This window comes from Perognathus longimembris, chromosome 17 (genome assembly GCF_023159225.1).
Source record: "Perognathus longimembris pacificus isolate PPM17 chromosome 17, ASM2315922v1, whole genome shotgun sequence".
NCBI classification, from domain to species: Eukaryota; Metazoa; Chordata; class Mammalia; order Rodentia; family Heteromyidae; genus Perognathus; species Perognathus longimembris.
This window is the reverse complement of record NC_063177.1, coordinates 18,470,950-18,488,681: the sequence shown is the minus strand read 5'-3', so window position 1 is coordinate 18,488,681 and position 17,732 is coordinate 18,470,950. Positions and strand designations below refer to the sequence as shown.

Here is a 17,732-nt window from a genome sequence, read left to right as displayed (position 1 = left end):
CTAAAACTGCAGCTACCTGGGAGGTGGATAGCAGGATTGCTGACAGGTTTGGCCTTAGGGGGAAAAAAAGCACAAGACTCTATCTAAAAACTAAATGAAGCAAAATGGGCTAGGGTGTGTCTCAAATGGTTGAGTGACTTGCCTAGCAAGCCTGAGGCCCTACTGCAAAAAACAAACAACAAAAAAACAACAACAACTAAAAAACTCCACAATTAATAGAAGTACAGAAGTAAATTTTAGATGTTCTATCTTCCCCTATGTCCACAAAGTAACAGAAGTAAAATGTTGTAGTAATACACAGCCCTGATCCTATTGTGGTTTACCTCTGAAAAGACCCCAAACTACTTCATCACCATATCCATGTAAGAAAAAGCCCTTTAGATTCCCATTAATTCTTCCATCCCAGTCACCTCTACAATGGGTAGAGAAAAACAAAGAAAAAAAAAACAAAACAAACAAAAACCAGAACAAACAAAACCACCTAAACCATCTGATAGCTTATTGAACAAAGCCTAAGCTAGCTATGTCCTGGGAACCCAAGGTCAAGCTATCCAGTTCTACTAGGGAAAAGCTATACAATTCTATGCATTGGTGTCATGAAAATGTTTTTCAATCAGACATAGGCCTTCAGTATTACCTGGAAATCAATGTATATGTAGTCTGCTCCCTTCCACTTCCATAAGTTATTTCAAGTATTTATCTTTTACATCTGGTCCATGATTTCATCATTCCCTGGTTACAGCAATATTTATTTTATTCCACAGAAAAAGAGGCTGTTAGATGGACTGTTCTGATTTACTGTAAGAGGTGTCATGTCTTACTCTTTCATATTTTCTCAGACCCTCTGACCATCAGTTAATCTCCCTCCTGCATCTTCAAGTTTTCTCTCTATTTTGCTCCTACCCCTCACTCTCCAAATATAGTCACAGTTATCTCACTTTGAAAGAGAAATTCTTCCCTGTAAAAAAGAAAGAAGGAAGGAGTAAGGGAAGACAGGGAAAGGAATGAAGTAAAGAAGTGAGGGAAGGATGGAGGGAGGGATGAAGAAAGGAAAGAAGGAAGGAAAGAGGAAAAAACACAAAGAATCAACAGCCGAATGTCGTAAGTCAACAGCAAATGCTTTATGATATCTATATATAGAATAGATATCATAGATGTAGATAGCTTTTTTTCCTGCTAGTTTGTTGGCATATGAGTCTCAGATTTGTCTGCCCAGGCTGGCTTGAAGTTTTGATCCTCAGATTTCAGCTTCTTATATAGCTAGGATTGTAGGCATAGCCACGGGTGCCCTGCTGTTGTCAGACTTTCTGTCACTTTCAGATCATGGTATGCCAATAGACCACATAAATAATGGAGGAAATTTTTTTGTGATAATATTCTATAGTTGCAAGAATTAAAATGTTCTGAATATTTCTTACATTTTATTTTTTCCCCTTTTTCTCAGAATTAAGCCTGGAAGAAGAATCAAGTTCAACAAAGGGCTTACGGAATGTTGTGATTCGAAAACCTGCAAAAGTGATTTTTGATGTAGATGAAACTAAACTAGAATCAAAGCTACAGCAACCATGGAAAGACAATCTTTTTCAAAGAGTGGAAACAAGAGCCCGAGAAATGCAGCAGAAAATAATAGATAAGGATAATCTGAAGAAGGAATTACAAAAAAAGGCTGAAAAAAAACTACCTAAGGATAATTTGGCTCAAGAGTGGTTTAATACTGAAAGCATGACACTGACTACCCGTGCATATTTGCTTGACAAAGTCCTACCTACCTTGGTTCCTGGAGTGGAAAAAATGTTAATGCAATTAGAAAAGAAGAATATTTTGTCAACAGCTGATATTCCATCCAAGTTTGATCCAATTAATTATTTGGGAGAATACTTAATGAGAAACAATCCTTCTTACATTAAAGAACCAGGAATTTCTGGTTACCAGAGAGTAATGAAAGATGTCACAGAAGACCTGAAGATACATGTTCCTGATACTGTGTATAACAGGTACAATTTGTTGTGCTTTTAATTGATGACCCGTTTCCTTATGTTGAAAAGATAGAACAATAATGGGAACACAAACAGGAATGAAAAGAAGTGATTTAAAGCCAGATGCCAGTGGCTCATGCCATGAGATTTTTATCTCCAATTCATTGCCAAAAAGCCAGAAGTAGAGCACTAGCCTTGAGCAAAAAGAGCTCAGAAACAGTGCCCAGGCCCTAAGTTCAAGCCCCAGGACCAGAGAGACAGAGACAGACAGAGACAGAGAGACAGAGAGATTTTCTAAAAGTTCAATTTCCAAATGGGCAGTATATTCACAGATTTTTCTGCTTGGTCTGACTGTCATTAGATGGCAATCCTCAGGTCTCAGCCTCCTGAATAGCTAGGATTATAAGAGTGAGCCACAGAAAATTATTATAATTTGAATTTTAAATATTGATCCACTGGGAATTTACCCTAGTGTAATACATATGGTATAGATCCAACTTTTTCAAATGATTACTTAGTGGTCTTTATAAGAATAGTTGACTGGGTATGGTAACTCACTCCTATAATCATAACTACTCAGGAGGCTGAGATTAGGAAGATCATGGAGTAAGGTAAGTTGGGAGGAAAAGTTTTTGAGACCTCTTTCAACCAGTAAAAATCTGGTCTTGGTGGCATGCACCTGCTCCAACTATCTAGGAAGCATAAATGTGAGGATCATGGTCCAAGCCTGCCCAGGCATAAATGTGACCATATCTGGAAAGTAATTAAGGCAAAAGGGGCTGAGATGCATTGATTACATGGTAGAATGCTTGCCTAGCAAATTCAAGGTGCTGAATTCAAACTCCAGTACTGCTAAAGAGAGAGAGAGAAAAAAAAAGAAAAAGGGGGGGGATTGTTGAATAGTGGGGGTTTTTGTTTGTTTGTTTGTTTGTTTTTTTCAGTGGGTTTTTTTTTGCCTCATTAGTTTTGGTTTTCTTTCTAAGCTGTATATATTTTGAAGTGCCTTTCTGAATTTTTAAAAAAATGTGTTCCATTGCCTATTTGCCTGTTATGCACTAGTATCACACTGCATTAGTTATTGAGGCCTTTTAATAATATATTTTAATTAATCTGACAGTGATGGTGGCCACTATTTGATCTTCATTTTTTCTGCTGTCTCCTAGAAAATCTTGTGTATTTTCTTTTTTTTAATATGAACTTTAGGACTAATTTGTCTACTGGAAAAATAAATAACAGGAGAGAAAACCAAAACAAACCTTAGAGAAAATTTTAAAGGGATTTAATGTTTATGAATTAACTTAGGAAGCAATCATCTTTTATTTCTTTGATTGGAGTTGGGGTTTGGATGGAGATAGGTTGCTACTATGTAGTACAGGCTAGCTTCAAACTTGTAATTCTCCTTATGCTGTAAAAATACTGTGATTACAGTTGTGTGCTGCATGTAGCTACTTAATATCGTTAATAATGACAAATATTTCTTTCTGAGATGGGTGTCTTTCCATTTGCTTGTCAATTCTTAGTATCCATTTGTTTTGTCTTAAAAGTTTTAATCTTACATAGTTTTGCATTCTCCTGTTAGATTTGTTTCAAGTTATTTTATAAATTTCTGTTGCTACTTTAAGTGGAACTTTCTTCTTTCATTACATTTTCTATCCATGTGGTTTGAAGAAATGATAGCTATTGAATTTTTTTAAATTTTATTTATTTATTTATTTATTTATTTATTTATTTATTTATTTATTTATTTATTTATTTATTTATTTATTTATTTTGCCCAGTCCTGGAGCTTGGACTCAGGGCCTGAGCACTATCCCTGGCATCTTTTTGCTCAGGGCTAGCACTCTGCCACTTGAGCCACAGCGCCACTTCTGGTCATTTTCTGTATATGTGGTGCTGGGGAATCGAACCCAGGGCTTCATCTATATGAGGCAAGCACTCTTACCACTAGGCCATATCCCCAGCCACTAGCTATTGAATTTCATTAATTTTTTCTCTCTGCCATTTTATTGGGTTCTTTTACAGTAGAGAAATAGTCATATTGTCTACAATAATAATAGTTTTCCTTCATCCCTGTCAATTTTTATACTTCTAATGTCTTTTCTTATATGGGCTATTCCAGGACAGTGTTACATAATAGTTGATATATAGATATTCTTATCATATTTACTACTTTAGTAGAAATGTTTCTTGTGTTATTGATTTACTATTAGCAGTTTCCTTTAGATATTACTATCATATTTTAATTAAAAAAATCCCACATGTCACAATATATTTTTTTTTTTTGCCAGTCCTGGGCCTTGAACTCAGGGCCTTACCACTGTCCTTGGCTTCGTTTTGCTCAAGGCTCGCTCGCACTCTGCCATTTGAGTCACAGCACCACTTCTGGCTGTTTTCTATATATGTGGTCCTAAGGAATTGAACCCAGGGTTTCATGTATACGAAGCAAGCTCTCTTGCCACTAGGCCATATTCCCAGCTCACACAATAAAAATTTTATGTGGGGGTTAGAGATGGGGCATAGTAGTAGAGCACTTGCAGAACATGCACAAGGCCTTAGGTTTGATCTTCCACACCATTAGGGAAAAAAATTAATTTTTGTTTGTGGAGTGATTTCGTGTGTGTGTGTGTGCCAGTCCTGGGGCTTGAACTCAGGGTCTGAGCACCATCCTTGAGCTTCTTTGCTTAAGGCTAGCATGCTACCTGAGCCACAGCACTATGTTCAGTTCTTCCTGAGTAGTTTAGTGGAGATGAGAGTTTCATGCACTTTCCTGTTTGGACTGGCTTCAAACCATGATCCTCTGGTCTGAGCCTTCTGAGTAACTAGGATTACAAGCGTGAGGCACTAGAACCTGGCTTCTGGAATGATTTTCAAACATCAGAATCAATAGTTAATTTTGCCAAAAACTTTCGGTGCCTATGGAGATGACAGCTTGATTTTCACCTTAGAATTTCTAATGAGGAATGTTATTAATAGAGTTCCTAATACTGAACTATTGTAGAATTCCTGAAACTAATCTTACTTGGATGCTCTCTATTTGGTTGTGCTTCCTACTAGTAAGACAGAATAAGTATTCCTATTCTTCTAGCTAGGGATCTTCAGAGTTTTATATATTATGTCCATATCTATAGCTTTCAATCTATTTATCACTAGTCAATGCCTGTGACAACAAAAAAATATTAATCCTTTTCTCCTTTTGAGGAATGGTTCTTTTTTGAATATCATTATGAATATAAGGATCTTCATATATACAGTCATGCATTTCAGTCAGTTATAGTTGTTTATTCTTTTGTGATGCTTAAATTGCACCAGTACTACAGAACATACCTGAAAAGGAAAGGAATGCACATCTAGTTTTCTTTTTATTTATTTTTCCTGTGCAGGGGATCCAACCCAGAGCCTTTAACATGTTAGGTAAATGCTCTGCCATTGAGTCACACCCCTAGCCCTCACAACTAGTTTGAACATAGACTTTCTAGAAGATACAGATTAGATAATATCAGAACTAAAAAATTCAGTTTCAGTACATCAGCAGGCCAAAGAACTCTCTTTAACAGCTACAAGATGTTAAATATCTCTACATTGGCAGCTTAGGAAGTCAATGCAAAATGTCTGCTTTCTTCATTGAAATATTAGATTGTGAAAGAAATATGACTTATTAAAATACTGAGTTTATATTGATAAATTCATATTAAATATGTTTCTGGGTGTTAAACCCTACTTTATTTTTATATTTATATTTCTCTTTTCCTTACACTAAAAATTTTGGTTCTTTTTTTTTTTTTGTCAGTTGTGTGGCTTGAACTCAGGGCTTGAGCTCTGTCTCTGAGCTCTTTTGCTCACGGCCTAGCACTCTACCCCTTTGAGCTACAGTGCCATTTTTGGTTTCCTGATGATTAATTGGATGTAAGAGTCTCATGGACTTTCCTGCCCAGGCTGGCTTTGAACTGTAATCCTCAGATCTCAGCCTCCTGAGTAGCCAGGATTATAGGAGTGATCCATCAGTGCCTGGCAAAATTTTTGTTCTTAACAGCATTGATGATTTGCCTTGATGATTGTAGATTTGCCTTGTCCTGTGATTCATATAAAATTTATATAGCTGGGGATATGGCCTAGTGGCAAGAGTGCTTGCCTCCTATACATGAAGCCCTGGTTTCAATTCTCCAGCACTACATATACAGAAAACGGCCAGAAGTGGCGCTGTGGCTCAAGTGGCAGAGTGCTAGCCTTGAGCAAAAAGAAGCCAGGGACAGTGCTTAGGCCCTGAGTCCAAGACCCAGGACTGGAAAAAAAAATTATGTAAAATAATAATACTGATCAGCGTATTTATAGTAAAGACACTAAATGAAGTTCTAGTGTTTATCTAAAGCTTTTTGGTCCATAAAATATGTCCCACTTAAGTATATAGATGTGAAAAATTGAAGCCATACCCAAACTGAAGAAATCAGGGATTAAATTCTTTTATAGCAGATACAATGTTTTTAAACTGTGATTCAAAATCATGAAAATATTGATAAATTAGATCACATAAAAGCTAAATCTCTTTTTGCCTGGCAAATTGAGTGACAACTAATCAATTCTGCCACAAAAGCAGCACACAGTCAAAATGTAAATGAATAAGCATGGCCATTAGCCAATGAAAATTTACGTATGGATATTGAAATTTGATTGCATATAATCTTTACATGCTACAAAATATTATCATTATTCTTATTGAGAAAACTGATTTAACATCTAATAGCTATTCTTAGATTTCAAACTACACAAAACCAGGCAGTAGGTCAGATCTGGTTTGCTGACCTCTGGTCTGAATGGTATCTATTAGATTTCTTCCAGAGCTAAAAACAACAAAACATTATGACTTAAGGTCTTAATTTCTCCCCAAATATTTATTTCTTCCTAATATTTTCTGGAATGGAGATCTATACTAAAATTGGACAAGATGCTGGGCACTGGTGGCTTAACTTTGTAATCCTAGGTACTCATGAGATGTCAGGATTAAGGTTCAAAGCTAGCCCAGGAAAACAAATCTAAGAAACTCTTATCTCTCCAATTAACCAGCAAAAAGCCAGAACTGGAGGTGTGGCTCAAGTGATAGAAAACCAGATATAAGCCAAAAAAAACCTTCTAGAGATAGTGAGGCCCTGAATTCAAGCCTAAGTACTGGCTAAATAAATAAATAAATAACAATAATAAAAATAAAAGAAACCTAAAAATCGTTTGACTTGTTTTAGTATTTTTCCTATAAGGTAAAATTATCAGAAGATTTTAGAACAATATTTGTTCTAAAATTTTTATTCTAAAATATTTATTTATTAATTTTGTTCTAAAATGTTTGTTTATTGTTCTGAGTATGGAACACAGGACCTTGTACAAACTAGGCAAGGCCTCTACCACTGAGATACACATCCAAACTCCTAAGAATTCTTTTGGAATCAAGTTCATAGATAGCCCTGGAATAAAGTAAAAAGTGAAAAAGTGGGGCTGGGAATATGGCCGAGTGGTAGAGCGCTTGCCTCCTATACATGAAGCTCTGGGTTCGATTCCCCAGCACCACATATATAGAAAACAGCCAGAAGTGGTGCTGTGGCTCAAGTGGCAGAGTGCTAGCCTTGAGCAAAAAGAAGCTAGGGACAGTGCTCAGGCCCTGAGTTCAAGGCCCAGGACTGGCAAAAAAAAAAAAGAGAGAGATGTACAAAACTCTTAGATTTTATGTACGTGAAATTGTAATTTTCAATCAAAACAGGACTTTTAGAAGTGTGGTTATAAAGACAAACAACTACAAAAGCAATACTTGCTAGCAAAACTGTTTGGTATAAATGAACTGAACAACTCATGGGGTGGGGGAAGGGAGAGTGGGGGGGGAAGGGGGAATGAGGGAGGAGGTAACAAACAGTACAAGAAATGTATCCAATGCCTAATGTATGAAACTGTAACCACTCTGTACATCAGTTTGACAATAAAAATAAAAAAAAGAAGTGTGGTTATCCACCAGTGAATGAGAGTCACCTGAGGTATTTGATTAAAGGTGCAAATTCCATGCAACAGGGTTTGGGGCCCACCCCCTTACCCATTATACCTCCCCTCTCCTCCCAAGGTTCAGTGTCCTGTATTATTCCTCTGATTTTCTGAATCAGAATCTCTAGGAATATATTTAAAGCAAGCTCTATGAGAGCTTATTAGGTACACTAAAGTTTCAAGACCAAATTCAAGAGAGCCACCAAACTAAGTACTAGTGAAAAGTTCCATTAGAATGCACGAAGAAGTGTCATGGAACTTGGTAAATAGCTTATGTGATAATTCTGCTCACCACGTGTTCTTACAGAGAAATATATTAGGTTGGATTTTTATCTATTTCCATAAAAATGACTTACTATTTGGGAACTAATGTCAAGGCTATGAATCGGTGTCTTGACAAACTTGTCCTCCTGTTAGAGGTATAAAGAAAACTTAAGTACATAAAAGTCAAGATGCTTATCAACATCTATAATGAGAATAGCAATGGGCATAGCATGACTCTAGTCTAGGGTCCATTGCTAACCAATGGCATGACATTGGAGGATTAGGTTGTTTCACTATTTCTGCACTGTTGTAGAAATTTCATGAAAGTGTTAAAATAATCAAACACTTTATTCCCCTGAGATTGTTCATTTCTTTGTGGCAAAAATCCACTGTCACCAGATGACAGTGTCAAGCATTTTTACATTACTCAGAGATCCTAAGGATGTTTTATGGCATAGTAGGCTCTACTCCCAAAATCTATGGACTTAAAGCTTGTATACCCAGAAATCTTAGTAAAAATGGTCTTGCTTCAAAGTTCTTGGACCTGTGTCACAGTTTTTGCCATCTCAGTTCATTATAGATCTTTGGAGAAGCCCAAAGCTTTAGGAATGAGCATTTTCCTTTATCATCAACAAAAAACACATCAATTGTATGTGTATGTAGGTACTGGAGCTTGAACCCAAGCCCTTGTGCTCTCATGTAGCTGGCACTCTCCTGCTTGAGCCACACCTTCATAGCTGGCTATTTACAAGTTAATTGGAGATAAGAGTCTTGAGGATTTGTCTGCCAAGGATGGCTCTGAATCAAATCTCAGCCTCCTGAATAGTAGATTATAGTACTTAAACTTGATTCAAAAAGGTTAATCTCTGTACTTCCTGGGGTTAAAAAGAGATTCATACACCCCTGTACAATGTCTTACAACAATAGGTAGAGAAGACACTCTACTTACTTGGAATAATGCTTATAGTTGAAGCCATTTGCCTGAAAAATGCATTATCACTGCTGTCTGTAGTGTTAACATATGCAATATAGTTTACTGCTTTTCATTGAGGTTCTTGACAGACAGGTGTAGAATTGAAGTGGACTTTAATCCTTTCATGCAAATTTTCAAAACTGGAAAGTAGGTAAAGTTTATACCATTTGCATTTGACTCTGATTCCTCCAGTACTTTGGAATGAATATATGAAAGGTTTTTACTATCTTATTATTGTATAATGATAATGAAAAATATTTGCTCTTAAAGACTGTAGGCTTTCAGTAATTTGATTATGATGGTAGCCACACATCCTTACACGTGTGTTAGAATTTATAAAAGGCTAGGCTAGAATTTTACTGTGGGGTAGTTTAAAAAAATAAAGCTTTTTTTTTTTTTTTTTTTTTTTTACAGTCCTGGGCCTTGAGCTCAGGGCCTGAGCACAGTCCCTGAGCTTCTTTTGCTCAAGGCTAGCACTCTACCACTTGAGCCACAGAGCCACTTTGGGATTTTTCTATATATGTGGTGCTGAGGAATTGAACCCAAGGCTTCATGTATGCAAGGCAAGTACTGTACCACTAGGCCATATTCCCAGCCCCAAAATAAAGCTTTTTTTAAAATAATAAAATAGAAGATTATTAATGTTAAAATTTTAGTCAATTCTAGGGAAACAGGGCCTCTTATGCTATAACATTCTTTTTTTGTGTGTCAGGACCCTGATCCGTAAGACCTTAGAATAGGAGTTCAAATGAGACAGGAAGTAGATCTAAGACACCTAAAATAAAAACTTAGATCTTTTCTTGTGTGGTACATACCTAGTCTACGTTGTACTTTGAAATATTTTGGGGGCATTTTTCCAGTAACTCGTTTTTATTAACTTTTTTTGGTTAACCTTATGTATTAATAATGAAAGATTTAATCCATGAAAGAAAGCATCACAGAGACATTTCAAAGAATTACTTTCTCTGCCACAACTATGTAAGAGAAAAGGATAAGTCAGTGCAAATACTCAAGCAATAAAGATACACAAAGTAAAATGCAGACTATTATTTTACTTATTATTATAAATTCATGTGGATTAACTTGTATGCAATGTTCAAGGAGTTTATGCAGATTATGTGTCAAAATCTATTGTGTATTTTTCTGTTGCAATGTGGTATCTGCAAAGATTTACTTCAAAGTACTTTCATGATTTTTAAAGCCTTAAAATGTCTAACTCATCCTTACAAATTGGCAGTACTAGGACTTGGCAAGACAGAGAGTATATTTCAAACTTGATATGGGTTTTCCTCAGTTGCCAGGAGACAGTGTCTTCCTAGACAGCTGTCTTCTCATAGTCTACACCAGCTGCCACCATTTTACTGAGCCAAAGCCTTGTACTTGCATTATGCTAGGAAATCCTGCTTTGCCACAGGTAACATCAGTAATAACAGTATAACAGTAATAACCTTGTCAATTTGCATTGAATATCAGATTTTATGAAGCCAACAAAGCAAATTATGCTAATGGTGAGTGGGTTAAGGGAATACTTTATCTTGAAGTTGAATGACTAATATAACTTAGTGTTATGTGGCAGGACTTTATCCAAACTACTTCTAATTTTGTTCAACTTAAAGCATAACAATTTACATATCCTAAGTATAGTTTGTATCTAGTTTAGTATTCATCTTGAAGAGATGTGTGTGTGTGTGTGTGTGTGTGTGTGTGTGTTACTACTTAGAAAGTCAATTACTGAGAAATCATAGTCTCCTTAGATGGCATCTTGATATTCTACACTTTACTCTGTGAGCTGATGTTTAATGAGACTCTGGTCTGCTTCAATGGCATAGAGAATTCCTAATTCTGTCTGTGACCAGTACTAAACAGTCCAACTTGGTGCTTCCTTTTCCCCACACTGCCCCTACCAGAATATCTTCATTCTGGTTTTCTCTGCTCTGCTCTTACTTCTTCAGGAAGATGTATTAAATAGAACTTAACCACCTTTTTTTGAAATAGGAAATCCTCACCATCAAAGCAAGCTTCAAACTTGAAGACACTATATCTAAAGTATCCAACATGTAGCAACAGAGAATTCTTATCCTCAAATCCTCACTTATTAAAACTCAGCCAGACAGGTAACATTTTTTATGCACACATTTACTCTTTCATACATATCAGCTTATCAAAGCCACCAGCCAGATGCTCTTATCTGGAATCCAGAGTGCCAGCTTTCTTTGTCTAAAACATCTTTCTCCTTGATTTGCTAACTGGCTAATTTCTCCTTGTCCTTTAAGAATCAGCTCAGATATCCACTTCCTCTAAGGATACCTTCTATCCTATCTGTTTGATGAATTGGGGCTCAATAAGTGTTTTTGTTTTAGTGAATGAATTAGTAAGTTGAAGTTACTGAGGAGTATTCAGTCAGGATTTACTGCTTAACTATACTGAGTGTTCAATGTTAGGCTATACCTTATGACAAAAAAAATATGACTTTGCTTCTTATCATGAATAACTTATACAGTGTAGTAGAAGAAATACAACTGACAAAGCCAAAATGATTAGAACAGTTGTCCACATAAATCCTACCTCCTGCTTACACATATATCAACCATTTCTAGCTGGCTTTTGTGCCAGGCTATCTCCAATAAATGGTACTTACCAAGATCACAAGTTTTGCTCATGTTGCTAGGCCCATTAGAAAGACTGCAATCCTTACTGATGATTTAGCAACATTCAATGGTGGTGCCCATGTCTAGCAAGATTTTTTTCCACTTCTCTTCCATGATAATATATTTCTCAAGCTTTCTACTTCTGTTTTGTTTCCTTTTGCTAGTTCATTTTGTGCTGTCTGATCTTCAAATATTAATGTTCCTTCTGACATGATGATACTAGGCCTTATTTTCCTGTAACTCTGTAATCCATCCCTGAGTGTTCTGATCCCAACACTTAACTTCAGTTTCTACCAATATACTTACAATGTTTATATCTCCAGCCCAAATACCTTCTTTGAGCTCAATGCCAATATACCCAAATATCTATTTTAAATTTGCACTTAGATGTTTCACAAACATGTCAGTTTCAACAGTCATGCCTTTCTGTGGTTATCTAGCCATCCATCAGATCTTCAATCAAAACATGAGGAATCAACTTTGACACCTCCTGCTTCCTTACTGAGTCTTTCTAGTCAATTAGTGGATTTTTGGTGGTTTTACCTTTTTTTCTTAAGTGTTTTCAATTACAACCTTTCCCTATTGCTTTCAACCTAGTCAAAGTTAACATTTCTCATCTACATGTGCACAATCATATTCTAATTGGTTTTTAACTTCACTTATGCCCTCTTGAAATTCATTCCTTATCTGAAACTGGGGTGAGTTTTCAAAAAGGTAATCTTGGGCTGAGGATGTAGCTCAGTGGTAGAGCACTTGTGTTGCATACATAAGTCTCTGGGTTTAGTACTCGGTACTGAAAAACATAAAATAAAAATGTAATCTTATCATGTTGTTTCCCAGTGTGAAACTTTTCCATTGTTATCCCTTTATCCTAAGGATAAGGATCAAAGTCTTTAACAGACAGGTAAGACCTTTCTTCTCTGTCTTGGCTCTTACCTCCTCACTCTCTGTACTTCAAACATACAGATTTCAGTTCCTCAAATGTCCTGTGCTTTTTCCCACATCAGTCTCTTTACATATGTTGTTACCTCTACCTATATCACTCTTATCATACCAGTCCTTTAGAGTTCAGCTCAAATGTCACTCCATTGTGAAATTGGGTCTATACCTTTCCTAGTGTACCCTCATAGTGTCTTGTGTTGTTCTTTCATTGCACTAATCTCAATTGTAAGGGCTGTTTCCAAGCAAGAACTGTTTGTCAGACTCACCATTGAACTCTCAGGATTCCCACTATGTCTTACAACTGATGCTCAACAAACATACGTTAAATAATTTGACCATTCCTTTTATACCTGTCTTTTCAATTATACTTATTTAATTCTTATTTATTCCAATCTGGCTCTGTTTTAATGATACAAGCTTTTTTTGTTGTTGCTGTTAAAAATCTTGTTTAAAAAGTGTTTTGTTTTTATTTTAGCTATGGGGGGCTTTTTGTTTGTGTGCTTGTTTACTTGTTTGTGTTGAGACAGGGTCCTGCTAAGTAGATAAAGCTGGCCAGGAACTTGCTCGATATATAAGATCATTATGAGATACGACTAATGCTTGATGACTGTAAGAAAGCCACCTTATTTTCACACTTACCCTTAATTTGGAGTAATTGAGTATTTCCTTTTGAAATCTCTGGAGTTAATTATCAGTATTTAGTGAGGATGCTCTTCATGATTTTATAAAATTCTGTGTTAGCCTAATTATCTATTCAAATACCACTAACTAATTACTTTGATTTTTCTTAAGTCATGGTATGTTACATCACAAGCCTCATTGTATACATATATATTGAGTGAAGTAAAAATAAGAGTTAAGTGAGTATAATTCAGTGGATACATCTTATCTACAGATTTTTCCTATCACAGGGATAATATAAACATTCTCCAGAGTGGGATTGGGAAGGGAGGGGAAGTAGGAGAAAAATGAGGGAAGGGATTAACAATATTTGAAAAGAAATGTATATCACCTTGGCAATAAAATTTTAAAAAAAATTTAAAAAGACAAAGTGCCAGAAATAGCAAGAAGTCTAGTTTAGCTTTGTGATGCTAAGACCCATAAGCTTAAAAGCAAACAAACAAAATGCTGAATTGTTAACTTGCCAGGAAAAAGGGGAAGAAAAAAGAAAAGGGTGACAATGGCCAAGAAGCATTGTACTCATAACCAGACTTGTGAAACTGTAACCACTTTGTACAACTACGTAATAATAATAATAATAATGAATAGTTTGTAGAGGGAGAATAATTCAGTAGTTATTAACTGTTAGCAAGGGAGTTTCATGGTAGTTATATTGATAAGAATAGAAATCTATCACAGTGTAGAACAGTGAGTCCATAGGTCCATATAGGACTGATTAAAACAAATCCACCTGTTTAATGGTCAAGGAAGTTTTCAGATAGGAACAGAAATGGTCTGTCATAGTGGGGTCACTCAAAGTTCATGGCAAATTACCCACTTAAGCTGGCTAGAACTAGTTTTGATGAAACACAACATTCAATTTACTATAAGTGGAAGATTTTCCTTGTACAGCTTGAATGGTTGACTGGAATTTGTCACAATTAGGGTAGGCAAGCATATGTTCTTTTACTCTTTAACCAGCCTTATACTGTGATTTTTCTTTTTAAAAAATCTCAGAACACTTGTTCATATGAAGAAACTTTAATTAGTTGACTTTTGCTACATAACAAAATTTCTCAAATGTAGTGGCTGAAAGCAGTACTATTTATTTGCTCATGATTTTGAAACTTTGGACTGAGTTCATGATTCTTTTCTGCTTCATATGGTATCACTTTAGACTCACTCGTGCATTGTAGTAATGGTAGTTAAGGATCTTAATTGCTTTGCTAGTGGTTGGCTAGTTCTTTGCAAGAGCACTGGACATAACTGGATCATCCAGCAGTCAGGCCTAGATTCATTTCCACGTGTAGTAGAAGGACTCCCAAGTTCAATAAAAAAGGGAAAGCCCAATGGTCACGTAGCACTTTTCAGCTTTCTTTGCATCCTGTTACCTTTCCTTTTTTTTTTTTTTTTTTTTTTTTGATGCCAGACCTAGGAATTGAACTTAGAGCCTGGATGCTAGCAGTCTACCACTTGAGCCAGAGCTTCACTTCCATCTTTTTGGTGATTAATTGGAGATAAGAGTCTCAGGGATCAGGACTGGCTTCAAACTATGATTCTTAGATTTCAGCCTCTTGAGTAGCTTACTAGGATTACAGGCACACCAGTGTTTGGCTAGCATCCTGTTTTCTAATAGCTCCTTTTAAGTCACATGACCACGGGCACACATGAGGGATATGCAAAAATAGACTGCCTCTTCATGGGAGGAGCTGAAAAGTTACATTGCTTATAAACAGACATGCATGCATGTGCACAGGAATGTGAAGAATCCATGACCATTTCTGTTATTGACCATGCTGTTAATTTTCCTCACTTCCATTCCCCTTAAATGGACTTTACATCTAGAATATGCCAGTAGGTTATGTCTGTTTTATGCTGCCCAAAGGTAAGAGTACTGGATACTATAGAATTCTGTTGACTGATATAAATAAACATCATCTTGAAATACTACAAGCTACCAAAGAATAATGTTATTTATTCCCTGAATAAGTGACATGATCAATTTAAAATCCATTTGGATTATATTTGTAAGCCCATGTACTATGGTTCTGAAACACAAAACTAGATTTTGTTTCTAAATATGGGCATCAGGGAGAAATGAGGTCTAAAGCATTTGGAAGATCTAGTCAAGCAAAGAGAGAAGAAAAAACATTTCAAGCAGATGAAAATGTGACAGAAAAACAATTTTGTGAATCTATTTTTGTAGATGAGGATGATTTTCTATGAGAATCTGAAGACAATCAGCCTCCAGATTATTGCACTATACCATTTACTTATTTGTTCTGCCACTAGACCCTAAGCTTTATTATGGAGGACACATAGTAAATGCCCAATGAATGTTTGTGTGAGTGACTTAGTTAGTGAATGTATAATGAGGAAAATGCGGGTATAGAATAGGGAGCCATATAGGAATGAAGATAGAAATTGGGGGCAATGCTGTGTAGATAGAGGAAACAAACGAAAGCCTCAGAAGAGAAGCAGTGGGGTGGGGTGGAGGGAAGAGCAGAATGAGAGACAGGCAGAAGGGACTGGGAGGTCTGGCTGCTTAGCAGGTGCATTGGAAGAACTTAGTACATCCTTTAAAATACTAATTAATCTTTCAGCAGTTCAGGCACAGGCTCTTCTGCACTGCTAAACTGCCTGCCTGCTTTTATTTTCAAACATCAAGGCTTATTTTCAAAAGCTTATTTTTGTAGAGACTTCTGAAGGCCTTATATGGACATAAAAATAATGTCTTAAGTTTAATCATTTCCTCTGGATTATTAGAGGTACCTGATTTATTCGTTCTTACTGAAAAATACTTTTGCATTTCAAAACCTATCAGATTGTCTTAGTCGTTCTTCTTTGAAAGATGAAGACCTGACTCAAATACTGTTAGACAAAAAAAATTGTACATGAAACTAACAGGTGTGGTGATTTTTCTGAGCCATGCAACTTTTATTTCAATCAAAGCCAATTAGGCTTCTTCTTATTACATACTAATAGGTATGATTAGAAGAGGAGCAATTACAATCACAATTTTTTTACTCCTTTGCAACCTGGGTTCATGTATCTCTGGCTGAACACAAGAGCAACTATTATGCTTAGGACCTCAGCAAGGGCTATCAAAGCTTTGTGTCTGGTTAACTAGTGACAACAGACCAAGATATATTTCTAGACTAATTTCTCTAAAGTTTAGCCCAAGGTATTAGCCTGAGATGCTTGTTATAAATGCATCTTTCAGGCTTTTACCCTAGTCCTGGGACCAGAATTCCTATAGGCGATTTTCATGACCGTAAGGTGTGTGACTAGCTTTACTTTTTAGAGTTAATAGGGCAGCTTTTTAGGTTATTCTTACTACATTTTAAAATTATAAGGTGACAATTTATAATTGTACATATGGGGCTGGGAATATGGCCTAGTGGCAAGAGTGCTTGCCTCCTACACATGAAGCTCTCGGTTCGATTCCCCAGCACCACATGTATGGAAAACGGCCAGAAGGGGCGCAGTGGCTCAGGTGGCAGAGTGCTAGCCTTGAGCGGGAAGAAGCCAGGGATGGTGCTCAGGCCCTGAGTCCAAGGCCCAGGACTGGCCAAAAAAAAAAAAAAATATATATATATATATATAATTGTACATATTTATTGGGTATGGTATGTGATGTTATGATTTATAATTAAATAAAGCTAATATATCCATCACCTCAAATAGTTATTATTTTATGGTAACAACATTTGAAATGTATACTATTAATGATTCTGAAATATGCAATTATTAACTATATATATATATATATTTTTTTTTTTTTTTTTTTGCCAGTCCTGGGCCTTGGACTCAGGGCCTAAGCACTGTCCCTGGCTTCTTCTTGCTCAAGGCTAGCACTCTGCCACTTGAGCCACAGCGCCACTTCTGGCCATTTTCTGTATATGTGGTGCTGGGGAATCGAACCCAGGGCCTCATGTATACGAGGCAAGCACTCTTGCCACTAGGCCATATCCCCAGCCCTATTAACTATATTTTTATGAAATAGATTTTGTGGTGGGGGAGCAGTGTGAGGTTTGAACTTAAGTCTCTTGAGCTTGCTTGGCTTGCTTATTCATGGCTGGCACTCTACTCTTTGAGCCACACCTCTAGTCCTCTAGTCAGACATTTTTGCTGGTTAATTGGAAATAGAATCTCATAGGCTGGTGTCAAACCACAATCCTCCAGATCTCAGTCTCTTGAGTAGCTAGGACTATAAAGTATAAGCCACTAGCACTCTGTCTAACTGACTTATCC

General features: G+C 36.4%; 1 protein-coding gene across 1 annotated transcript in view; it reads left to right on the top strand.

Moving 5' to 3' along the window:
• Efcab5 (EF-hand calcium binding domain 5) overlaps positions 1 to 17,732 on the top strand; it is a 121,133-nt gene that overhangs the window by 22,597 nt on the left and 80,804 nt on the right. The window contains exon 4 of the mRNA XM_048365494.1: positions 1,445 to 1,994. Within this exon, the coding sequence (XP_048221451.1) occupies positions 1,445 to 1,994 (550 nt within the window). The remainder of the gene's footprint in view (positions 1 to 1,444; positions 1,995 to 17,732) is intronic.